The 25978-nt window shown below is 40.3% G+C and overlaps 1 protein-coding gene across 5 annotated transcripts; it reads left to right on the forward strand.

Moving 5' to 3' along the window:
- Positions 1–1851: 1851 nt before the first annotated feature.
- Positions 1852–25598, forward strand: rab3il1.L (RAB3A interacting protein (rabin3)-like 1 L homeolog). 5 transcript variants are annotated; one of them, XM_018257486.2, is made up of 12 exons: positions 1852–2147; positions 3033–3219; positions 6569–6664; positions 11324–11401; positions 12841–13044; positions 15195–15317; positions 16081–16209; positions 17598–17710; positions 18369–18392; positions 20850–20949; positions 22840–22906; positions 23858–25598. In XM_018257486.2, exons 1-12 carry the CDS (start codon positions 2131–2133, stop codon positions 23938–23940), a joined length of 1221 nt encoding a protein of 406 aa, XP_018112975.1. In that variant the 5' UTR covers positions 1852–2130; the 3' UTR covers positions 23941–25598. The 5 variants fall into 5 exon arrangements, with proteins under 5 accessions (XP_018112975.1, XP_018112977.1, XP_018112976.1 ...); XM_018257488.2 differs by having other exon boundaries at positions 15249–15317; XM_018257487.2 differs by lacking the exon at positions 18369–18392.
- The last annotated feature ends 380 nt before the right edge of the window (positions 25599–25978 follow it).

Genomic DNA, 25978 nt, shown 5'->3' on the forward strand with positions numbered 1-25978 from the left:
ACTAACTCCCTTCTAAAAAACAAATGCTCTCTTAGGCTACAAATGTATTCTTATTGTTTCTTTTTATTACCGATCCTTCTATTCGGGCCTCTCCTATTCATATTCCAGTCGCTTATTCATGGTTGCTATGGTAATTTGGACCCTAGTTACCAGATTGCTTAACATGCAAATTGAAGAGCTGCTGAATAAAAAGCTAAATAACTCAAAAACCACAAGTAATAAAAAATGAAAACAAATTGCAGATTGTCTCAGAATATCACTCTCTACATCATACTAAAAGTTAACTCAAAGGTGAACAACCTCTTTAAAACAATTTCCTTTTTCTCTGTCATAATAAAACAGTACCTTGTAGTTGATCCTAATCAAGATATAATTAATCCTTATTGGTAGGAAAACATGCCTGGTGGGTTTATTTCATGTTTAAAATGATTTTTTTAGTAGACAAGGTATGGAGATCCAAATTACAGAAAGACTCCTTATCTGGAACACCAAGTCCCAATTATTCTGGATAACAGGTCCTCTACCTACATGATAGTTTTTCTTTAAAACAGACTCTTCAAAGCAGGCACTGCTGTAATTACAGGAGCAAATAGTTATTCAGGAAAAATGATCCTATTAGTGCCACTGCTAAATGGTGATGGGCGAATTTGGGGCGTTTAGATTCGCCGAAAATTCTCGAATTTCGCAAAATGGAGAAAAATTTGCGAAACAGCGCTGGTGTCTTGTTTTTGACGCAGGCGAATTTTCGCTGGCAAATTTTCACAGCTGTTTTGCGAATTTATCCGCCGCCAGCGAATCGTGCGAATTCACCGCAAATTCGGCCTGGCGAAAAAATTCACCGATCACTACTGCTAAACCATCATGATGTTATCTAACGTACTGATATATGTGCAGTGTTGCTTCATGAATGCATCTTTGTGGCTGGTGGGATACAGGTCATGGATTGACCTTTGTTGTGCTAGGCTGGAAATGCTGGGAGATGTAGTCTGGCTACACCACTATTGAAGGTTTGTGACCCCTAAATACTTACAGTATATAACATATGAGTTTAATCATGAACCTATGCATATGCGTTTATTCTTCTTTTCAGTATGGCAGCCTACACTCATGAGACTGAAGAATAAACACGCAGATAATTAAGCTAATTTTGCTGAATAATCTACTTGAATGTGTTTTACTAAATATGGAATCACAGTTTGTTTTTGCTTGTGTCTGCATGTATCTCCACACTGTCAACCACTCCTTCCTCTATTTTAATATAAGATTTCCCTTCTCTCTTTCTCTCTCGCACAAGTCACTTTAGGAACATACAGTTCATTGAAAAAGAAAATAACAATACGCCCTTGGGGGGTGTATCACATGACAGTCATGTGACCTATCCCAGGGTGGACACTCTTGCAATGAGAAACAGATGGAGGTCATATGACCCTGGCCATGTGTACAGAAGGGAAAGGGGGGTGCGAAAGGGATATGGACACTGCTGTTAAGAAAATCAATGCAGAATTGTCACTGGTATAAGTGACTAGAAAAAAAGATTTTCAAAAAAAAAGACTTCATTTTATATCACTGTACTTCCAACGCGTTTCGATCCCAATGGATTGCACCTCAATAGGATAGAAACGCGTTGGAAGCAGGGTGACATAAAATGAAGTCACATTGGGAAGCTAACATGTAAATATATCTGTATCGTGTGTCTGTGACACTGAGTGCAGCCCAGGCCATGAGGCTATTGTCTAAGTTGATTTGTAACTCCCAGCCCTTCTCTCATGGTGTGTCCTCTGTATCTCTTCCTCCTGCCCTCCCCCTGCCTTGTCTCCCCCTGCCTTGTCTCCCCCTGCCTGCAGCTGGAAGTGTTTCCTCTGTGAGTGCCGCAGAGTGAGGGGGGAGGGAGGAAGTGACAAGGAGGAGTAGTGAGAGCTGCACATACTTGTGTGGGATGCAGGAAAACTCTGTGCTGCTGGAACATCAGCTCCAGAGCCTCTGTTTCCCTCCATCCTTCCGTGGGCTGCTCTGCTGCATCTGCCGCCACTTCTTGTGCCCAAGCCGGCTCTCCCCGTCCCATCTTGGATGATTCCTGGATGTCCCCCCCTCCCCTGAGGCAGCCTGGAGGAGACAGTGACATCTGCTAGGATGTGGGGGGCAGCAGGGTAAGGAGAAGCTTCTCTTTGATTGCAGGGGATCTGTGTGTGACTGAGAGACTCAGGATTGTGTGTGTGGTGAGGGGAGAGACAGTTCTGTGGCAATATGGAAAGTCTGGCAGATGCCCAAGGGGTTGCTGTAAGCTGCCATAGACTCCTGCTTTAAAATTTGGGCCTTTCTGTACTTGATGCCAGGTCCTGTTTTGACTTTCAGGATAAAGGTAAGGAACCCCTTGCTGTCCCACCCTAACACGGGCCCTTAGGGTTTGGTTCCTGGGCGCTTTACAAGGGCCGTCTTTCTCTGCTTTGCATTAAGAAACAGCTGCACTCCGTTATTGCGAGAGATAATGCACTCCTCTTTATAACAGCCCGACGCATTTTAAACAATAAGTTTACAAGTCATTTTAAAGGGCAGCACATCCCCCTTACTCACTTTATACCCCCCCCCTCCAGGAGTGCTGGGACCAATAGGCGCATCTGGCAATATTTATGCCCCATTGGCAGTGATAGCCGAACTGTGGCTTTCCACTTGTTGTTAGACTGGGCATGCCACCAGCATCACTAACTGCCACGTTAACTTTACATCGGCTCAGTGAAAGGGGACATAAACATTCCATGGCAGTGTGGCTGCACCTAAATTCTGGACGAGTGTTCTCCAGCCAATTCTAATGGTTTAAAGCATGCTGGGAGCTGTAGTCCAACATCATCAGGGTTGGATGCCGTTCAGAAGGTGCAAAATTCAACTCAGAAGATGGACATACAATTATGTTGGGCTACTTTGTTTAAATCTCCTTTTCCCAGGTCTGTTGTTCATCAGGTGAATTATTGGTGCAACAGTCTGACATTTATTAAACGCTTCCTTTAATCAGTGACATGTGTCTTCTCTGCCCTCAGGGAGGCCCCTATCCTGGATGGTGTCCCACATCTGTGCACCCCTCCCAAAGCTGAGTCCTCTAAACCTCACGCTGAGCATGCTGGGGAAATCACGCAGTATGACCTCTCCCGCCTGCGCAGTTCCTCGGTGGAAATTAGAGAGAAGGGCTCTGAAATCTTGAGAGAAGAGTTGCAGAGAGCACAGAAGGTGACCCCATCCATTTCCCTATGTAGCAGCCATCTTGGATTCTTTTCGCTTAAAATATTGTAATTTTATCTTTTTTCTAACTGATGCCCTTATGTAGATGTCTCGGTACCATCTGGGAGGACATAATACTCTTGGAAACTCACATATGATCAACAATCCTCCTTTATATGGGCAGGGTTCAATCATTGCCTGCATATTGATTGGTCTAGCAGAAGCATTCTCCTGTAATACATATGAAATATGAGATGCTGCTGTTCCCTTGAAATTTAGCAAAAACAGAAGCACTATGGCAGCTTCATTATATACATCTGGAGGCAAACAAGCAAGAGAAGGGACATTAGGTATACAAATTAAGCTATGGCCTTTAAAGGGTGGTTCACCTTTGATTCAGTATGATGTAGAGAGTGATATTTTCGGTTATTTCGCTTTTTATTGAGCAGCTCTCGAGTTGCTGCGGTCCAAATTATTATTAATTGATTTGAATAAGAGATTGGAATGTGAATAGGAGAAAGCCTTAATAGAAAGATGAGTAATAACAATACTTTTGTAGCCTTATAGGAACAGTAACGTTAAAAAATAAAAGTGTTTTAAAGTAATGCAAATATAATGCAGTGTTGCCCTGCACTGGTAAAACTGGTGTGTTTGCTTCAGAAACACTACTATTGTTTATATAAATAAGCTGCTGTGTAGCCATGGGGGCAGCCATTCAAAGGAGAAAAGGCTCAGGTTACACAGCAGATAGCAAATAAGCTCTGTCTGTCTAATTGTGTTATCTGTTATCCATTCGTTAACCTGTGCCATATAGCCGTTTTTCAATTTCCGCCATTGCTCCACAGCAGCTTGTTTACATGAACAATAGTAGTGTTTCTGAATCAAACAGATCAGTCTTACCAGTGCAGGGCAACACTACATGATATTTTCATTACTTTAAAACACTTATATTTTTTGGTGTTACTGTTCCTTTAAACAGCATTTGTTTTTTATATGGGATCAGTGACTCCCCCATTTAAGAGCTGGAAAGAATCAGAAGAAGAAGGCAAATCATTTTAAAACCATAAAAATATATAAGGACGACCAATTGAAAATTTACTTAGAATAGGCCATTCTACAAGTATTTCTATCCTGAGTTACAAGGACAGAAAAGCACACAGGAACGGTGCATGTGAAATACCCTAAACACAATTGCAGTTGCAGATTCCATTAACCGAATGTGAATTAACTGCAGCTAAATTGAGAGTATATATATATATATATATATATATATATAGAATATCATGTAAAGCAAAGCACTGTCACAGGTCTTAAAATATGGCTAAAAAGAGATAAATTGTATTTGTTAGTCCAACGTTTCGGTCTTCCTTGAGAACTTTGTGAAGGCCTTGACCTTGATAAAGGTCTCAAGGAAGACCGAAAACTTGGAATAACAAATAAACTTTATAACAAATAAACTTTATCTCTTTTCACCATAGTTTAAGACTATATATATATATATATATATATATATATATATATATATATATATATATATATATATATATATATATATATATATATATATATATTCCCCCTCCCCCAAGCAGTTGAAACATTTTTGAAAATTACAAGGGCGTTGGCACCCTGTTTTTTTTTTGTTCAGGGTGCAGGCATGCTTTTAGGAGGTGTGTGAACATAGATAAATGCTCCCACCCTTAATCACAATACAAACGTTAAACAGTCCCTTCTGGGAGCTGGGAAAGCTCTTCCTGTCTGAGGCTGTGCACTGCTGGCTGGAGACACTACCCACAGCAATAAGAAAGGAGACACTCAGAAATTGATTTGCATTTTCTAAACTGTTCTGTTTGTCTCAGTTAGCACCACATATTTATAACCTCTATAATTCTAGAGCAGGAATGCTCAGAGGTTTGTTCCACAATTAAACTGGCTATAGCAGTGTGGCCTTTAAAGTGTTTATATTTATGTTTGTGATACTGAGCCTACAGCTTCTCATATAGATTTCCAGCAGCCAGTGTGACTGGCATTGCCCATGATACATCCATTGCCTGTTATCTAAATTATACACAAGTAGCTGTGATTTCTAGATTTTTGTTTAGATTTGAACCCCCCATTTATGTCCAGCATTTTTTATTATTTATTATTATAATAATAATAATAACCCTTGGGTGATAAGATATGAGCTATGAAATTATTGTATAATTAACCAACAATTTTGCTATAGTTACAAGAATATTGACTATCCTGCATAGAAAATATGTTGCCTTCAGGGTTGGCTTCCAGTAGCTAGTAGTCTGCCCTTGCCCCCTATATATAGCCTATATATATATATACCGGTATATATATATACAGTATATATATATATATATATATATATATATATATATATTACAGTTATAGAACTGAATACTTAAGCATTTATTTATTTATTGCTAACATGAAACAATGTTTGCATTAAAGGGATTATTCACCTTTGAGTTAAAGTTTAGTATGATGTAGAAAGTGATATTCTGAGACAATTTGCAATTGGTTATACTTTTTTATTATTTGTGGTTTTCAAGCTTGTTATACAGCCACTCTGCCGTTTTCAATTCCAGCAATCTGGTTGCTAGGGTCCAAATTACCCTAGCAACCGGGCATTAATTGAATACAAGACTGGAATATGAATAGGAGAGGCCTGAATAGAAATGTTAGCAAGGACAAATAATAATAACAATACATTTGTAGCCTTACAGAGCATTTGTTTTTCAGATGGAGGTCAGTGACCCCCATTTGAAAGCTGGAAAGAGTCAGAAGAAGAAGACAAATAATTAAAAAACTATAAATAATAAACACCAATTTAAAAAAAATACTTATAATTGTTCATTCTATAACATACACTTAACTTAAAGGCGAACCACCCCTTTAATGTTGAATATACATTCATATATAGTGAATAAAGTACCCCCTCATGTAAAATATAAGGATATTATAAGTTACAGAGGAGTTTCATGACCATATAAAAACCGAGTGTTTTTATACAGGTCATGGAACTCCGAGGTAACTTCTAATATCTTCATATTTTGCAACTGGGGGTACTTTATTTATTATAATACACAAATTTCAGTGAGTCATGTGACAGAAATGACATCAATACTCACCGTTTATAACTGATGACATCAGAACTCACCGTTTATAAGTATATAATTTACAAGATATTCATGGCTTTTGTGTATTATATGTATATACTGTACACACACGCACATATAGATATATAAATTGAAGTGAAATATTGGAAACATCTAAAAATCTTTTTATTGCTGTATATCTGTATTTGCTTCTTTCTTGTATCTCATCTAATAATCCCATTGTTTCCCAGGAGCTGAAGCTGAGAGATGAGGAGTGTGAGAAGTTGTCTAAAGTCAGAGAGCAGCTGGAACAGGAGCTAGAGGAGCTGACTGCCAGCCTGTTTGAGGTACTCTATGGGGGGCTGCCCACGCATTATATTGGTACACCTACTAAGTGCAACAATCACACATTTTCCCTGTACTCAAGTTCTCACTAGGAAATCTAAATGGCACTGTAAAGCCGGCCATACATTCAGAGAGCTCTCCCTGATATACCCACCTTAAACTGGGCGATATTGGGCTGATCCGAGTGTGGGCCCTAGGGCCCAATGATCAGATGACAAGTACAATTGGATTGGACAATTGAATAGGCAGTTGGATAGAGGGCAGCATCAACAAACCAATGTGGTCCTCGATCCAACTGTATTTTTAAACCTGCACTGCAATTTATGGCCAGATATTGATAAGCGGAAGCCCCATACAATGACCGATAAATTGCCGATTTAGTTAGTCAGCATCTTATATCTGCCTGTGTATGGGAAGATGCCAGATCCTTTCAGATCTGGGTGTGTTTTGGCCACACCTACTAAGCCCCACGCCTCCCCAACAATGTTCTGTGGTCCGAATGCTTCTGACAGTTTAGATAACTTTCCAATGTAGGAATTAACAGATCCATTAAAAATTCAGGGGCATGTCTAGAAATTGCAATTGCATTGAATGGGTGGATCACCTTTAAGTAACTTTTAGTATGTTATAGAATGGCTAATGCTAAGCAACTTTTCAATTGGTCTTCATTATTTTTTCTATATCAGTTTGGAATTATATGTCACGGTCTTCTGACTCTTTCCAGCTTTCAATGGGGGTCACTGACCCCATATAAAAACAATGCTCTGTAAGGCTACAAATTTGTTGTTACAGGCATGGGACCTGTTATCCAGAATGCTCTAGATCTTTCTGTAATTTGGATCTTCATACTTTAAGGCTATTAAAAAATAATTTAAAGATAAAATAAACCCAATTTTGCTTTCATTAAGGATTAATTATATCTTAGCTGGGATTAAGTACGAGTTAATGTTTTATTATTAAAAAGAAAAAGAAAACTATTTTTTAAAAATTTGGATTATTTGTATGAAATGGAATCTATGAGAGACGGCCTTTCCATAATTTGGAGCTTTCTGGATAATGGGTTTCCAGATAACTAATCCCATACCTGCATTGCTACTTTTTTATTATCTTTCTATCCAAGCCCTCTCCTATTTATATGTCAGTCTATTATTTAAATCAATGCATGGTTGCTAGGGTAATTTGGACCCTAGCAACCAGATTGCCAAAACTGCAAACTAGAGAGCTGCTGAATAAAAAGCTAAATAACTCAAAAACCACAAATAATAAAAAAGGAAAACCAATTGCAAATTGTCGCAGAATATCACTCTCTACGTCATACTAAAAGCGAACTCCCCCTTTAAATGCAATTAGTACAAACCTACAGACTGCATTTATTCGATCAGAATTTTTAAGTGATCTGGTGACCCTATTCCAGCGGCAGGTGTAAATTGAAAAGCAAATGGAGTAAATTGCTGACAGTGGGTGACTGGGCTGTTGCTGTGAGTAACCTGCTGTGTGTGGGGGGGGGATTAAATCAGGGTCCCCCTGAAGAATGCAGGTGAGTTGACATGTCTGTATGTCCCAGGACTCCCATTGGAGTATTCTTCTGCATTTTAATTAGGCCACTGACAATGGAGAGCTGGGAAAACTTTTACTGAGCAATATTGCTTTAAAAATACAACCTTGACTGCAACTCCCAGCAAGCCTTTACCTTGATAATGTATTAAAGTGTGCTGGGGTTTGTAGTTCAGCGACAACTGTATAAAGGGTGGATGAGCAACTGGATGAATAACAGGATTAAGATCTTCTTTAATTGAAAAAGTAGACTCTCTGTTCCTTCCCTCACATGCTCTGTGTTTGCAATAAGTGCAACCCACACACTAAAATCAAAGGCGTATTGTCTGCCACATGGATGAAACGGCTCAGGATTAAAAATTCTGCCATTGCTGCTTATCCCTTTATTCCTACAGGGCAATTGTCCTGGGTCTCATTACTAGAAGGACTACCCACACATCTGTTTGTCATTAAGTCATGCCTATCTGACTCATAATGTTAATAAAGGGGCAAAGTTTGCACCAATCAGACATTTGCTTTTCAACCAGATAAATAATCATCTACCTTGCTGATTGGTTGCCTAAGCATACTACATACCTTCCAACTGTCCCATTTTTCACGGGACAGTCCCGATTTTGACAGCTCAACCCGTAGTCCGGTTCGTCATTGAAATGTCCCGACTTTATCTTTGATCTCCTGCACTGAACAGCCAGAAAAAGATACAACTTTTCTAACTTAAAGGATAAGTAAACCTTTAAAGCAAGTGAATGTAAAATTGAAAAGAGTGCTATTTTAAGAACTTTTGCAATGCACATTAATTTTTTTTTTTTAATTTCAACATATCAAAGGATACATGTACTGTTAACATGAATAAATATTATTTTAACAGCACAACCTGCTGGTCAGTTTCCAACCAGTCTGACCACCAAGTAGTCAAGGAAGTTGTCAGGAGAAAGAAAGAGTCTGCTCTGATGTTCTTCTGCTTAGGAAAGATTTGAGAAAGGTTTCTAATTTTATTCCTAAGCAGAAGAACATCAGAGCAGCCTCTTTCTTTCTCCTGACAACTTCCTTGACTACTTGGTGGTCAGACTGGTTGGAATATGACCAGCAGGTGGCGCTGTTGTAACAAAATTCATTCATGTTAAAAAAAAATAAAAAAAATGAATGTACATTGCAAAAGTTCTTAAAATAGCACTGCCGTCAATTTTACATTCAGTTGTTTTAAATGTTTACTTAGCCTTTAATTGGCTTTCGGCATAGAGCCCAGAATTGAGACTTAGATATTTTTGTATCAATTTAAGATAAGCAAAGAAACTATTTAAGATAAGCAGGTCTCTTGGGGAAACTGTGATTTGCAGCTTAAAGGGCAATTCACCTTCAGAAGCAAAACTGTAATAACACATACTGTAAAAACCACAGAAATGTGTTCAAATCTTTTTGTCCCGCTGTCTATTTCCAAAATGTTGGGAGGCATGTTACAAGGCCTGGTACAATCTTGTCCCGACTTAGGTGAATTAGTTCTGTATAATGTAGATGGGTTTCTGTATCAGTCTAGATGGTATTTGGCACAAGAAGACATGGAAGTTGACAAGAAAAATCATATGGTGCCAAGAGTTCTATTTGTAAATGTTTTCATAGGCAACTAAAGCCTCATCAGATATTTTCCTCATACGAAAACAACTTGGTCATATGGTTCTGTATCAGTCTGGGGATACAGCAGCCCCATGACAGTAAGGGCTCTTACTGACGAGAGGTTGAAGCTGCGCTCCCCTGCGTTCCGTTTTTCTGCGTTTAGCCGCAGGGGAGCGCAGGAATAGACGCATTTAGCTTTTTTCAATGGGGCTGTACTCACACAGGCGCATGTAGGCGCCGAACGCAGGAAAAATGTTGCGTCTCAACCTGCGTTCGGCACCTGCACGCGCCTGTGTGAGTACAGCCCTATTAAAAAAGCTAAATGCTTCTATTCCTGCGCTCCCCTGCGGCTGATTGCAGAAAAACAGAACTCAGGGGATCGTAGCTTCAACCGCTTGTCAGCAGTGGAGTAACTAGATGCTACTAGGCCCCACAGCAAATTAATTTTAGGGCCCCCAACATTTCCAGAGGTTGTCCTGTTTTACCAATATATATTGACATTTCTCATTAATTAGGGCCTCATAGGCCCCCTATACCTCCTGGGCCCCCCTGCAGCCGCAGGGTCTGCTTCCTCTGTAGTTACGCCCCTGCTTGTCAGTAAGAGCCCTAAACATCCCAAATTCTGAATCAGTGGCCCTGGAATGTTATTCACTGATATCATGTGATGCATTCAGACAGAATGAAAGTGGGCAGAAACTTTGTTGATTGAGAACAGAGGCAGTAACACGGAATGAGTAGTAGTAATTGGGGGAATAAGCCTTTGATTGAATTGTTGTGTTTGTGTCTCAAATAATTGGATGTTATTTATTAAAGGAGTGCAACCTGCAATGTTAGCATAGTAATGGCGAATTTATTTGCATGGATTCACGGTGAATTTGCGCACTTCGCCACCTGCAATTTGTTTGCAAAATTGCTGCGATATAAATTTGCTGCGACCAAAAAAAGTTGTGTGCCTACAAATTGTTGTGCGTCAGTATTATTTTGACACCCGTTGACTGTAACACATTTGGACAATAAAGTTGTGCGTGTAAAAATTGTCATCAAAATTATTTTGACGCCCATCGCCTTCATGCGTATTTTTCTCCATTTCACGTATTTTTTCTGAGTTTTGCGAATTTTTCAGCAAAGCGAAACAGCACACATTTGCTCATCACTACTAGCACACCATTGTATAGCACTGAGTTTCAAAATCTGCTCTTACATGGGCCCAGGGTTACTAGCGAGCTCGTTGCTGTGCAGTTCTGCTCTTTGACTGAATCCCAGGAATATTTATTGAAGAATATTTTGTAATCAGTGTCTTATTTCCTATCTGAGATGTCATTTCAAACACAATCAGATACCTTAGCAGAGGAAGAGAAAACATCACCATCCATATTTTTAGTTCGATCATTTTAGGCAATGTTGATTGGTTACTTTGCTGGGCATGTGGTAATGGGATTATAACTGCTGTATGGGAACATTTTCATACACATTTTCCATGGGTATTGTCTCCGTAGGAAGCACACAAGATGGTGCGAGAAGCCAACACCAAACAGGTTGCGTCAGAGAAGCAGCTGCAAGAGGCTCTTGGGAAGGTAACTACGTTTTGCTGAATGTTGATATTGAATTAATGGGCTTTTCCAACAGCATAAAGGTAGTCTCCACTGGCTGGACCATCTCAGTATGGCACCTAAATATGGCACCTAAATATGGCAGCCAGTATAATATGACAGCCAGTTGAATATGGCTTGATGTAAGGGGTCTCTCCAGGCACTATGACAAATAGAGATTGCTTATGTGTTGATTCTTCAGCCATGTTGATCCGCTAGGATCTTTCATTAATGATGCCCCCTAGGAACTTGTCTTTTGCCCCTTTCTCTATTAAGTTTTATATAGCCCCACTATGGCAAGCCACACACAATTCTATTGGCATACTGTAAAATCATTGGTGCATGTGAGACCTCCCTAACAAGTGATCTGGTGAAACATCAAAGTGTTAATTGGCATAGAAAAAAACCTAGCTAACAAACTGGCATGTGTATGGGGGTCTTTGGCCAATGTTATACTGTAATTGCATATTCCATACTTCTGTGGAGTGATCTGCCAGATGAGTATAATTTGGCCATCTATCTGTGTGCGTGGCTAAACTGTATGAAGTCTGACCAATCTACTTTGGATATCCAATAAGACAATTTATGCTTGTGTATCCTTTAGGAAACTATTGGTAGCAACATGTATCTGGGATTCTGGAATCTCTTGCATGCATCAATGTACATTAATTGCTTCAAATACCCAACAATGCACTGCCACTGTACTTTAAAGGGGATGTAAAGGCAAACAAAAAACAAAATCCCATTTTTACTTTCTTTAATGAAAAAGAAACCAATATACTCCAATATGTGTACTGTTTGTAGAACAAACCTAACTGTATGCAGTGAAATTCCCCCTTTGTTTTTCTTGCTCTGACAGCTGCAGATAGGAAACTTCAGCAATCCCTAACTGCTCTGCAGGGAAAAGATCATACTTTCAAACGGCAGTGGAGAGCAGCTTTGTTTGTTTCCCTGTAGAGCGACAGTGTAGAGATTCATATCTGCAGCAGTCAGAGCAAGTAAACAAAGGGGGAATTTAAGTGAATACAATTCAGAAAAACGATGCAGATATTATTTGACTTGTGCTGTTTTGATAATTTGTGACGATCCCTAAGAGCCTCCCAACAGAAGCCACGATTACACTGAGCATGTGTATGGTCTTGGTCTTGCAAGATGGTTTAACAAATTTACAAGGTGGTGACCCCCTGCGGCCAACTTTGAAAACAAAAATCATTTGTTTAGTTAGGCTTCTGGTGCAGTAAGTTCATGTTTATGTTTAGTATACAAATACAGTATTTCTAGCATTATTCTATTTTAGACTTTAATTCCCCTTTAAGCAAAAATAATTGGAACATTAAACAGCTGTAAGGGCTTGCTTTACCTGTAACTTGTGTAGATCTGATTTTTGGCCTTTATTTAGTGTCTTTACATCTCACTTGCTTTAGATTGACATGCTGCAGGCTGAAGTCACGGCTCTAAAAACACTCGTCATCACATCAACTCCGTCGTCTCCAAACCGAGACCTACACCCCCAGCTCCTGAGTCCATCCAGGAATGCGCTACGCAAAGGCCATGCTCGCAACAAGAGTGCAGGTTGTGCTGTGTCCCCGGCCCCACCAGCCCAGCCAACCACTAGTGAGAACAAAGAGGTGAGTCCATTTTATTAAGCAGTGGGAATATATTTTGTTTAGTGATGACTTTTGACATGGACTGTGTGGACCAAGTAGTTTATCCAACATATAAAATTCCAAATGTAAGGTCTGTTATCTATCTTTTTCTGTACTGATGTGTCCCTAAACTTTCTTCTGTATTTCTCTTTCATGATCATTATTTCTCACCTGTATGCCCAACAACCATCATTGTGAAAATAAAACATATATTGCTTACAATGCAACTTGGTAAAAAATGTCAGTCCCCTAGGTATTCCTTGCCGATCCCTTCACAGTCCCTCAGCTGTAAAAAAAGTCCAGAGCAAATATATACGTATTCCCTAGGGAATATATATAAGGAGATCAGCGCCTGTGGCAACAGAAATTAGAAACAAATATAGCGTAATACGTTTCAAATAAAGGGAATTACACCCTGTGCATATACAAAAAAGGTTTTTAAAAGGTTTTTTTAAAAAGTGTGCTCCCCTTTTCTTTGAGCAGCTATTAGTTAGAGAAGGAGAGAGAAAATTGGATCCAAGTGAATGTAAGAACAAAAAGTGACCTTCCTTGTATAAAGAAGGTGCAATCCGATAGTGGAGCGCCTCCACACTATGTATAAAATGCCTACTTACAAACCACTACTGTGGCGTCGTGCATATCAAAAGATTTCTTTCTGGTCCCTCCAGCTCACCGCTCATTTACCCTCCTTGGGTAATACGCATTCAGTCCCAACAAAGTTTGAGTGTGCTCCCTCCGGGCGGTCCTGCCAATTCTTTCGTGTTCCCCTGTGGTGCCTCTCCTGGGTCCAAAGCGTACCCCATGCTTGATGCACATTGCCCTCTGAGTTTTCCTTTGGGACTTACTTACAGCAAAGAGAGAGAGTTGAGAGATTAGATGTGCCAGCAAAGCTGGTCTGTAGACGCCCATAATACCAGCTAATAACTGGCTTCTAGATTTAGGTCTGATGCTAAAAGTTGCCCATTCCAAAGTAATGAACAATGGACCTCAATGTCACCCCCTACCCTTCCCTCAAGTGTTAGTACCTGATTCCTGTTGTTCTTTAGGGGTAAGAACATGGTACGGGGTGGATGTCACACAGATTTGTTCCAATGAAAGGTCTTTGTAGCAGAACGTTGACTATTGTTGGTTCATAAATGATTACATTGATATCTAGAGCTGCTTTGCCACTTCATGCCGCCATCGTTATTATCCACTGCTGCCGTTCATACGTACTGTATTTGTACCTGTCTTTCTAGGAGAAGAGCAGGTGTCTAATGCTGATAACTTTTTATGCCAATGTTATATTTAGAAACACGATTTACATTGGTATTTTAAAGTAAAGCTTAACTAAAGACATAGGCTAGAAATGTGCATAAGGTTTTGTGCTTCTGTACCAGCCCAGGGCAACCACTGCCCTTTAGCAGTAAAGATCTGTGTCTCCAAAGATGCCCCAGTAGCTCCCCATCTTCTTTTCTGCTGATTCACTGCACATGCTCTGTGCTGATGTCACTTACTGATCCACTTAGGGACCCACTCACAATATACAGTACACATAGAATAGAAATGTCACAATATAAGGCTGATTAGTAATTAATACAGATAATTACTACACGGCAGCATAGAAACCAGTGCAATTAGCATCAGAATTTAATAATCAGCCCTGTAGCATCAGCTTATATTACGGGCCAACCTCATTTTCTGCTTGATAATTTGCGACGACCCCTAAACTTAGTTTAGCTTCTCAACAGCTGTGAGCAGTGAGTGCCTACGCTTAGCTTTTCACTAAGTATGTGTGTGCAGGGTCGGACTGGGCTGGTGGGACACCTGGGAATAAACCCCCGCACCCTACTCCTCTTCCTCTCGTCCTCCCTTTGCCGGTAGCGGCAAAAGCGGTGCGTGTAAGCGGGCTTCTTTAATAGGATTTCTAACCATCTATGGTTAATATGCCAAGCACCACTGACAACCCCAACAACAGATGGAGGCTGGACACTTATAATCTAAAGTGTTACTTTTCCTTTCTTTCAGTATCACATTCTTTCTTACCCCATACTCTTACATCTTTTGCTGCTTTCTGTTGTCATGTTCCCCTTGTCTGTGTTCTTGTTTCTCTCATTTCTCCTCTGCCCTCTTTTCTTCTTCTCATCTTTCAGTTCTCTGCAGTTCCTTCTCTCCTCTCACTACTTCTCTGTATTGTCCCGGGGAAGGTCGTCCATATAACCTACGAACCAGGATGGCCTGTTCCTGATGACTCTTCTTCCTCCTTCTCCCGACAGGTACCGCCGCTCATTTGATTTCTCTCGAAATATGTTTGATATGAACCAAGTCTACCGAGTCTTCCAAAATAATGGCAGCGTTGTATTCCTGCTATAAAAACACCCTTCGATTGTGCAGTTTGTAAAGGTTTTCTATCTTATCTAAGACCCTGGTCCATGACTCCTAGAATTTTTGCTCTTTAGTTTGCTGAGAACAGGACGGGTTGTTTTATTGCCATACTATGTAAGCCTGGCCCGACCTACACACTACAAAGCAGCTTATTATGCATGGATTAGTGCCAGATCCGTGGAGATCAACTTTTTTTCACGAAAATGAACATTGCAACATAGGGGGTTGCCATTATTTAAGAAGAATCAGTAATATTTTTATTGCTTATTCCCTTTCCTCCATGAACTTCTGTTATGAAAGGACAGTAATAGGGAATCAAAAAAAATGGTACCACCTCCCAGATGTTCAACACCTGCTATTAAACTTCTGCAGATATTTGTGAAGCATCATGCATAATATTTTCAGTTGGGGTGCCCTCAAATGTTTCGTATGATATGGCCAGATAGAATGGATACCCCATCCTAAACGAACGTGATGTAGAAAATGGGTCAAGAGTTGCTTTTTTTGTTTGTGTTATCAACAATACATCAAATATTTATTTAGAGATTTAATTCTAGTATAAAACTTGCACCAGCCAAATATGATTTTCTAACCAAAAATGATGATCTGAGAAACTATTAACATGAACATTTTCCCTTTCTTCTCTCCCAATAGGTGGACACTCTCCTTTACTCTGAGTTCCTGGCTTGGAAGGAGAGCCCAACGTTGGACAGATACTGCCCGTTCCTTTCCCGTATCTATCAAGAAGATGTTAAGCCATGTTTGGATTTTGCCAAAAGAGAGGTAGGTGCCTGGGAAAAGAGAACTCTCTGAAGCAATGACCCCCCACCACCCAACCAGTGGTTCATGAGCAGGGCCGGATTTATTCAAGCGCGCCCTGAGGCCAGCGCCGGACACTTTGCGCCCCCTCCTGTGGCCACACAGTCATAGTGCCGGTTGCACGGACCTAGCCCAGGCCCCTGTGCACATGCGATTGTGCTCTTAAATACCGTAGCACCCAGTGCTTTCTAAGATGCGGCAGGGGCTGACCCTAGGATCTTGCTGCCCTAGGCCGGGGCCACAAATCCAGGCCTGTTCATGAGCAACATGTTGCTTATCACCCTCTCTGTGATGTTACTCTCACTTAGGGTTGCCACCTTTTCCAGAAAAAAATACCGGCCTTCCTTTATATTTATCACTTTTCCCTATTAATAACATTGGGATCAACCATTATTTTTACCAGCCAGGTGGCAACCCTACTCCCACTAGCCTTAGAGCAGGTGCAATTTTTTTAAGACCAAGTGTACTGCCAAACTGACTCCGCTGCAGGCCAGAAAGTCTGAATGGATAGCCAATCACAGACCTTATTTTGGAAACCATCTGGAACTTTCTTCATGCTTATGAGGCTCTCCAAAACCTGATCGTTGCAAAACGATGACATTTCACGAAATGCATTGAAGTCAATGGACGTTTTTACACACAACAATTTGTATGCGCGCAACAATCTTTCTTGCAGCAAATGCATTAAAGTCAATGGCCATTTTTTCTTATGGCGACTTTTCCCCCCCAAGTGCATTAAAGTCAATGGGCGTTTTTGCTTATGGCGACTTTTCCCCCCAAATGCATTAAAGTCAATGGGCGTTTTATCTTATGGCGACTTTCCTCCCCAGACATCTTTCTGATGTCTATGTAACCTCTGCAAAGTGTTTCCGTTCTGCTTTGCACCCAAGGCGGGATTTGCGTCCCCAGCGCCCCGAGGCCTCACGGTCCTAGCGCCGCGGTCCACAAGCACTCCCTCCTGCGAGCATGCATATGTACATGCGCTATTGTGCTGGGGAGAGATGGGGAACGTTGTGTTCCCACTGCGGCTGGGCAGCATGCTGCCACTAAACTTTTGCCGCCCTAGGCTCGGGCCTATGTGGCCTCGCCACAAATCCAGGCCTGTTTGCACCCACTTTACAAGTTCTTTCAAGGTGGTTAAAGCACACAAATGTCATATATACTTGTGGTCCAAAGTCCTTTTGCATTGCCAGGGGCTCCCTCTTCCATAACCCTAGATGCACCTACCTACCTACATTATTATTACATATATCTGTGCTGATTAGATATCATATAGATGTCAGATAGACAGTGAAAGAAATATAGCACATCTTGTGCTAAGGCTTGGAATCATGTCTCTTCTATTTCTGCAGCTCTCAGAACAGGTTCTGACTGCCGTGGAAGGCAACATGCTGTCAGTAGAACCAGTGGTACAACCGATATTGCCTGTTGTCAAAGCTTCTGCTGTGGAACGAGGGGGACCCAGGTAATTGTGCTTATGAAATTAATTATGGCAAATAATTTGGAAACCAGCATTTCTGAGTGACAACTTCTCGACAAGCAATTATTTTGTCCCCTATCCATGGAGCTAGTAATGGCTGTGGAGACAGAGACAAAATACTCTGAATCTCCCCATATGCAACTGCCCTTAGACTGCATGGGCCCCAACAACATAGCTGTTGAAGCTGTTGAGATGAACCTCCTTAAAGGATAAGTAAATCTTTAAAACAAGTGAATATAACATTATTGAGGGTGCTATTCTAAGCATTTTTGCAATGTACATTAATTAAAGATATTAAAGGATACATGTACTGTTGATGAATGAATTTTGTTATAACATGACCACTTGCTGGTTATTTTCTGGTCTTATCACCAAGTAGTCAAGGACATGACATTGCAAAAGTGCTAAGAATAGCACTCCTGTCGATTTTACATTCACTTCTTTTAAAGGTTTACTTATCCTTTAATGTGAACATCTATGTTCCCAGTGCTGTTGGGCCTATTCTCCCACTCCATAAAATGCAATCCCCTCCTGCTTCAACTGTGTTCTACATGTCATTTAGGCCCCAGAGTTACCACTCCCATATGCAATTCATAGCGTGACCTCGGCCATGTTTTTCTCTCTCTCTCTTTCTCGTTTCCAGCGGGTGTCGGGTGGAGGTTGTAACGTAAGTGAGAAGAAGCATAATTCTGCTTTAAATAATTCACTAATGACTTCAACTAATAAGAGAATGGCTTCTTAGGGCTGCCTTTAACCCAATAACTGCAGAATTAATGTGGATGAACAAGGCTTTTATTTATTTGCAAAGGAGACATAGAAATGGCAACAAAAAATCTATCGTCTGTCACTTAAAGGGACGGTTCACCTTTAAGTTAACTTTTAGTATATTATAGAATGGCTAAATCGAAGCAACTTTTCAATTGGTCTTCATTATTTCTTTTTTTTTTTTATATAGTTTTTTAATTATTTGCCTTTTTCCTCTGACTCTTTCCAGCTTTCAAACGGGGTTCACTGAACCCATCTAAAAACAAATGCTCTGCAAGGCTACACATTTTCTTGTCATTGCTGCTTTTAATTACTCATCTTTCGATTCTGGCCCTCTCTTTTTTATATTCCAGTCTCTTATTCAAATCAATGCATGGTTGTTACAGTAATTTGGACCCTAGCAACCAGGTCACTGATATTGGCAACTGAAGAGCTGCCGAATAACTAAAAAACCATAAATTATAATAAATGACAACCAATTGCAAATTGTCTCAGAATATCACTCTCTACATCATAGTAAAAGTTAACTCAAAGGTGAACAACCCATTTAAATTGGTTAAACCTCTTTAAACGACTGTGCAAATAATTTGAAGTATATTCCAGTATCTACACAGAGGAATAATTATTTATGAGAAGCTAAAAACACCAGCAGGGGGAGATACAAACTTAAAGGAGGAACACAATACACTGATGGGAAGAGGAGCAGATGAATATTCCTTTCTACTGAGTCAGAATTGAGACAAATGGCTTGTAGAGACCCACAGACCGTAACACAGAGTGACTCAGTTCAGCAACATTAAAGGGAAAATGTGTATAGAATCCTCTGCAATGTTTTATACTAAATCAGTAAGCTCCATGAACCTAACAATTCTCTCCCTGATACAAACAACTTACTCACTGTGTGACCCCCGGGATCTCTTATCCACAATCCCCATATCCAGAAAACAGGAAGGAGTTTTAGACTCCTGTTCTAATTGTATCTAATGATTCCTTGTTCTTTATTCAACCCTAATTTGCTCCAGCAAAAGCTCATTTTTAATTTCATAAGCCTTCAACAGTGAAGGCATCTTTTTAATGAATAATAGTGTTTGTCTATAGCACTGTAAGAGACCTGTGGGCTAATAAACAGAAGCATTGTTATATACTTAAAACTGTCACAGGGTAGAAAATTGATTGTGCATACTTAAAACTGTGTTATCAGTTAAAGGGGAAGCTAAACGGCAAAGCACTAAAATTGAGCACTTGCATTCATATCCACTGCATAGCCCCCATATCTTGTACAACAGGTAGCCTGGTTGTGTTGTCTTGGTCTCTACTTGCGTCAACTTATACAACAGGACACTAATAATAGCACTTATAGTGTTATTGACAAGAAGAATGGTATTTAATGGAGAAGCAAAGTTGATCTAAAGAAGTAGCTATAAATGTTGTACATAATGTTTTGGGCTTCTGTACCAGCCCAAGGCAACCACAGCCCTTTAGCAGTAAAGATCTGTGTCTCCAAAGATGCCCCAGTAGCTCCCCATCTTCTTTTCTGCTGATTCACTGCACATGCTCTGTGCTGCTGTCACTTACTGAGCTTAGGGACCCACTCACAATATACAGTACACATAGAATCGAAATGTCACAATATAAGGCTGATTAGTAATTCATACAGATAATTATTACATGGCAGCACAGCCAGTGCAATTAGCATCAGAATTTAATAATCAGCCCTGCAGCATCAGTTTATATTACAGACCAACCTCATTTTCTGCTAGATAATTAGTGACGACCCCTAAGCTTAGCTTCTCAACAGCTGCTCAGAGCCCACTGAGCATGTGAGTGTCACAGACACTTTCCAAGATGGTGACCCCCTGTGACAAGTTTGAAGTCCTGGATCATTGCTGCTATTGACAAGATGAAACTTTAGGCTGGTACAATAAGAGCAGTATATACAATATGGCGTTTTTAGCCATATTCATTTTTAGGGTTTGCTTCTCCTTTAAGTCGATATTGGCATTAGTTCCAGGAGTCTCTGCTTAGTAGGCACATGCAATTATGCCAGAATTCTGGGGAAAACGCTGCACTGTGAGTAACATAGTAGGGGGCATTTATCATTCCAGATAAGCTCTGTAGAACATAATGGTGTTATCTGTTATCCACTATTTAACCTGTGCCATATAGACTTTTTTTCAATTTCCACTATTGCTACACAGCAGCTTGTTTATATGAACTATAGCAAACACATCAGTTTTACCAGTGCAGGGCAACAGTACATGATATTGTCATTACTTTAAAACACTTTCATTTTTTGATGTTACTGTTCCTTTAACTAGATCTGTGCTTCTCACTTAATATTCTCTGACTTTCACTGCAGAAAATGTGCACTCAGCGGCCTGTCTCGCTCCTGCCGCCATCGCATCAATCTGGGGGATTCTGGAAATTATTACTTCATCTCTCCATCCTGCCGGTACAGGGTGAGACACTTTTAATTTCACTACCTTTTTTCCTGGTTAGGGGAGGTTCATCTTTAAGTTAACTTTTAGTATGTTATAGAATGACCAGTTCGAAGCAACTTCTCAGTTGGTCTCCATTATTTATTTTATATCGTTTTTGAATTATTTGCCACCTTCTGGCTTTTTCCAGCTTTAAAACTGGGGTCACTGACCCCATCTAAAAAAACAAAAGCTGTGTAAGGCTACAAATGTATTTTTATTGCTTCTTTTTATTACTCATTTCTATTCAGGCCTCTCCTATTCATATTCCAGTCTCTTATTCAAATCAATGCATAGTTACTTGGGTAATTTGGACCCTAGCAACCAGATGGCTGAAATTGCAAACTAAAGAGCTGCTGAATAAAAAGATAATAACTCAAAAACCACAAATAATAAAAAATGATAACCAATTGCAAATTGTCTCAGAATATCACTCTCTACATCGTACTAAAAGTTAACTCAAAGGTGAACAACCCCTTGAACAACTGCAGAGATTCCATAGATTCTACTACACATGAAGGTGCCTATAGGGCAGCCATTATCACTGGGCACATTATATGCAGACGGGGCAGTATTATTGGGTGTAAGTATTTTGCTAGTAAATGCTCTAAGATTATCTTTTTCATATTTCACATCCTGACGTATTCCGTGTCACGGGCCACTTTCCATTTATTCCCCTATAGCAACTACAAAACCATTTATTGGCTGTTACTCAGCCGTGTATTGGGTGGCGCCTGCAGATGAGTGGCGAAACCTTGGTCACAAGCTTTTATGATCATGGCTGGGGGGCTTTCCATATGTGGGATCTACTTGTGCTGCCAATCTGATATTTGTTTAGAGTTTAATATCACTAACCCTGATTTGCAGATTACTCTCCCTATGTTAGATAACTGTCAGATGGCAGAATCCTCATTGGATTTAGTTTAGGCTGCCTGAAAGGTACTTAGGACAGTGCAATGGAAGAGATAAAGTGTTTACTTCCCCTTTAATAGTGAGTATGTCTGTGTTTATTGCACTGCCCAGGTGATGTTGTGATGCTGATTCTGTTAATGACTATAAGGGTCAGTCTACACTGGGCATTTTGGGGAGATTTGGCGACTAATCACCTCGTCTTTACGGCGACCAATCTCCACAAACACCTTCCCTGACTCTGCGCCGGCTTAAAATGAAAAAGCACCGGTGCTAATTAAATGCGGCGGTTCGTTTGCCGAAGTCGCCCAAAGTTGCCTCACGAGGAAATTTCGGGAGACTACGGAAAACGAATCGCCGCGTGTGATTAGCGCTAGCGTTTTTTTCATTTCAGCCAGCACAGAGTCAGGGAAGGCGTTTGGGAAGATTGTTCGCCGCAAAAATGAGGCGATTAGTCGCCAGGCGACCAAATCTCCCCAAAACGCCCAGTGTGGACTAACTCTTATAGTTATTAACAGAATCAGCATCACAATATCACCCGGCAGTGCAATAAACACAGACATACTCAAAATTAAAGGGGAAGTAAACACTTTATCTCTTCCATTGCACTCTCCTAAGTACCTTTCAGGCAGCCTAAACCTCATTACAAATGAAAGCTACTGCTCCAATGAGGATTCTGCCATCAGAGGGACTTGGATGATTTCTTGGACAGACATAATATCAAAGGCTATTGTGATACTAAGCTCTATGGTTAGTATAGAAATGTAATTTATGTGAAAGTAGGGAGGGGTGTGTGTATGGATGCTGGGTTTTCATTTGGAGGGGTTGAACTTGATGGACTTTGTCTTTTTTGAACCCGATTTAACTATGTAACTATGTTTATTTCCTTTATTATTATTATTATTATTGTTCTTGTTGTTATTATTATAAGTTAACCTGTATGATAATATTTCCCCCTTTCAGATAACAGCCGTGTGTAATTTCTTCACCTACATCCGTTATATAAAGCAGGGCCTAGTGCGCCAAGATAGTAAGTAACCTAGAAACTTAATATGTCATTTTATACTTTTATCTACTTTCCCCCCTATGGTACCCTGAGATGCTGGGGGTCCAGGATAAATATCCTTGTTGTTCTACCCTAAAATCAGCCCTTGCAACTAGAATTTCTAATATACAATTGAACTATTATGTGGTTAACATGATGTAAACAATAACCTGGTATCAGATTAGAATTTAACTGCAAGGCTTTAAAGCCATGAGTATTTTCCTTTCCTTGCCCTGAAAGAGATATGGCTTAATCTTAGTTTAAAGGATAAGTAAACCTTTAAAACAAGTGAATGTAAAATTAATGAGGGTGATATTCTAAGCACTTTTGCAATGTACATTCATTATTCATTTTTAATTCCAAGATATTAAAGGATATATGTACTGTTAACATGAATGGATTGTGTTACAACAGCAACACCTGCTGGTCATTTTCCCACCAGTCTGACCACCAAGTAGTCAAGGAAGTTGTCAGGAGAAAGAAAGAGGCTGCTCTAATGTTCTTCTGCTTAGGAAAGATTTGAGAACGGTTTCTATTTAGTAGCCTATTTCTTTCTCCTGACAACTTCCTTGACTACTTGGTGGTCAGACTGGTGGGAAAATGACCAGCGGGTGGTGCTGTTGTAACAAAATCCATTCATGTTAACAGTACATGTATCCCTTAATATCTTGGAATTATAAAAAAAAAAAAAATAATGAATGTACATTCAGTTGTTTTAAAGGTTTACTCATGCCTAATAAAGCTTTAGTCCTCTGTCTGTCTATTAAGCCTTTACTGAGTTACTGTGAGGCCCAACACATAAAGGTGATATTTTGATGCCAATTTACACTGCACCAGAACAAATTCATAATTCTTTGGTTACCATATATAGAGCGCTGCTTATTTCCTTATTACTGGACAACAGCACTTACCATCCATATTTCTTCTCTGTTACAGCGGAACTGATATTCTGGGAAATCACGAGGCTTCGAAGGGAGATGTCCATGGCCAAATTAGGTTTCTACGTCAATGAGTCATAGCAGTGCTGGTGGCTCCGCAAGGGCTAATGGACAATATCCTAGAGAGTGAGTGTCGGCTGTGGGTCCAGAGAATGTAACCAAGAGCACAGACCAGGGTTTTTATGTTTTCCAAAACAGCCGTTAAATCTATTGAGGGTCAGTTCTCCAGGGTTATTGCTAAACGTGAGGTTTCTTTAGTATTATAGGAGCCTGTGTATAAATGGGGTCTAGCGCAGACCACTGGTCAGAGTCATGCATAACAAGAATGCAAGCACATACTTGCTATTGAACCCTAATGTGCATGTGTTACCCCTGTCCCCCCATTTGTTTACATTTCGAACATCACCAGCTATATGAGAGTGAGTTGGCGCCTCATCGTAGAGACCAATCGCTGTTATTTATAAAAGCACCACTAGGGGGAGTATATACCTCCAGTAGAACACAGAGCTACTACCAAGATATGGGCCACCAACTAGAACAGAGATGTCCGAACGGTGTCCTTCCCATATGATATTAAACTTTACAACTCCCAGCCTCACACTGGAAGACCGTGTAGGAAATTCTGTCAGTGCAACTGGCCACTGTTTGCCTGTCTCTGATCTAGAACAAGGGTTCCAGACCCATAGCCCTTTAGCTGCTATATTTTAAAACTAAAGTGCCACGTCAAGCCTCATGTAGATACAACACACAGTTCACCTATCATCTCCTCCGTCTCCTGCTGTTTATGGATCCTTTTAACACTGTGACTTCCTTCCTCTCGCCCTGCACCTTGATATAGAATTGTTATTGCAAGTAATGCATTGTACATCATTGTACATCATTGTGGCAGTTCGGTTCCGTTGCCAACACTTAAGTGCTTCCAGCCCAGCCACCCTGTATGGGGTATTTAAACTGAGCCAAGTAAGACGTTATTCACCATTTTATATTCCATTCTGTAATCACTTTAGGAATACAAAGTGCTTCACTTTTATTCTATTAAATACTGGCAGCAGCATCATGTTCAGCTTCTGGATCCAACATATCATTCTAATAAATAACATTTCCTTGGTGCAGCCTTATAGCCTATGTCTATACTATTCCTAGAGGAGAGTATATTGTAACACTTTATATAAACCTTTCCATGCTCTTGCCTTGGGGCTTATCAGTTCTAGGTGCCCCCACCAGGGTTAGGCAGCAACAGAAGAGTGGGGGAGAATCTGATTATTGATAATGTGCCTCTCAAAGGGATACTAACTTGCCAAAGAACGATGGGTTCCCAGATCACTACCCTGCCCATGGTCTTAATTCATCTCAGATGAAAGCTGCAGCACTTTGAGTAATGCCCAGCCTTTTAGAATCAAATTATCAAATGTGGTGCATCTGGCACACTCAACCATACACTTTCTGCTGAGGTTAATGTTGTGGATTATATGCACCAGATATATCAATAAGCTTCCACCTTCTCTCTTACTTTCTCTTTATCCTCCCCCCTCTGTATAGACGTAGTAACTTGTATCTGACTATAGGCTCCTGCAGGTTATACTAAAAAGTGCTGTTGCCATTTATGTCCAGCCTGGGGCCCTTAAAGGGATACTGTCATGGGAAAAAAATGTTTTTTTTTTTCAAAATGATTATTAGTTAATTGTGCCGCTCTGGCAGAATTCTGCACTGAAATTCGTTTCTCAAAAGAGCAAACCGATTTTTATATATTTAATTTTGAAATCTGACATGGGGCTAGACATATTGTCAGTTTCCCAGCTGCCCCCAGTCATGTGACTTGTGCTCTAAAAACTTCAGTCACTCTTTACTGCTGTACTGCAAGTTGGAGTGATATCACCCCCTCAGTTTCCCCCCCAGCAGCCTAACAACAGAACACTAGGAAGGTAACCAGATAACAGTTTCTAACACAAGATAACAGCTGCCTGGTAGATCTAAGAACAGCACTCAATAGTAAAATCCAGGTCCCACTGCAACACATTCAGTTACATAGAGTAGGAGAAACAACAGCCTGCCAGAAAGCAGTTCCATCCTAAAGTTCTGGCTCTTTCTGAAAGCACATGACCAGGCAAAATGACCTGAG

The sequence above is a fragment of the Xenopus laevis genome, chromosome 4L, assembly GCF_017654675.1.
Source record: "Xenopus laevis strain J_2021 chromosome 4L, Xenopus_laevis_v10.1, whole genome shotgun sequence".
In the NCBI taxonomy this organism is placed as follows: Eukaryota; Metazoa; Chordata; class Amphibia; order Anura; family Pipidae; genus Xenopus; species Xenopus laevis.

What these genes read in the sequence shown, in the direction of transcription:
- rab3il1.L (XM_018257486.2), top strand. An exon ending in TGGATTTTGCCAAAAGAGAG is followed by an intron (nt 16,210 to 17,597) that starts GTAGGTGCCTGG and finishes CTATTTCTGCAG; the next exon opens with CTCTCAGAACAGGTTCTGAC. An exon ending in TGTCGGGTGGAGGTTGTAAC is followed by an intron (nt 18,393 to 20,849) that starts GTAAGTGAGAAG and finishes CTTTCACTGCAG; the next exon opens with AAAATGTGCACTCAGCGGCC.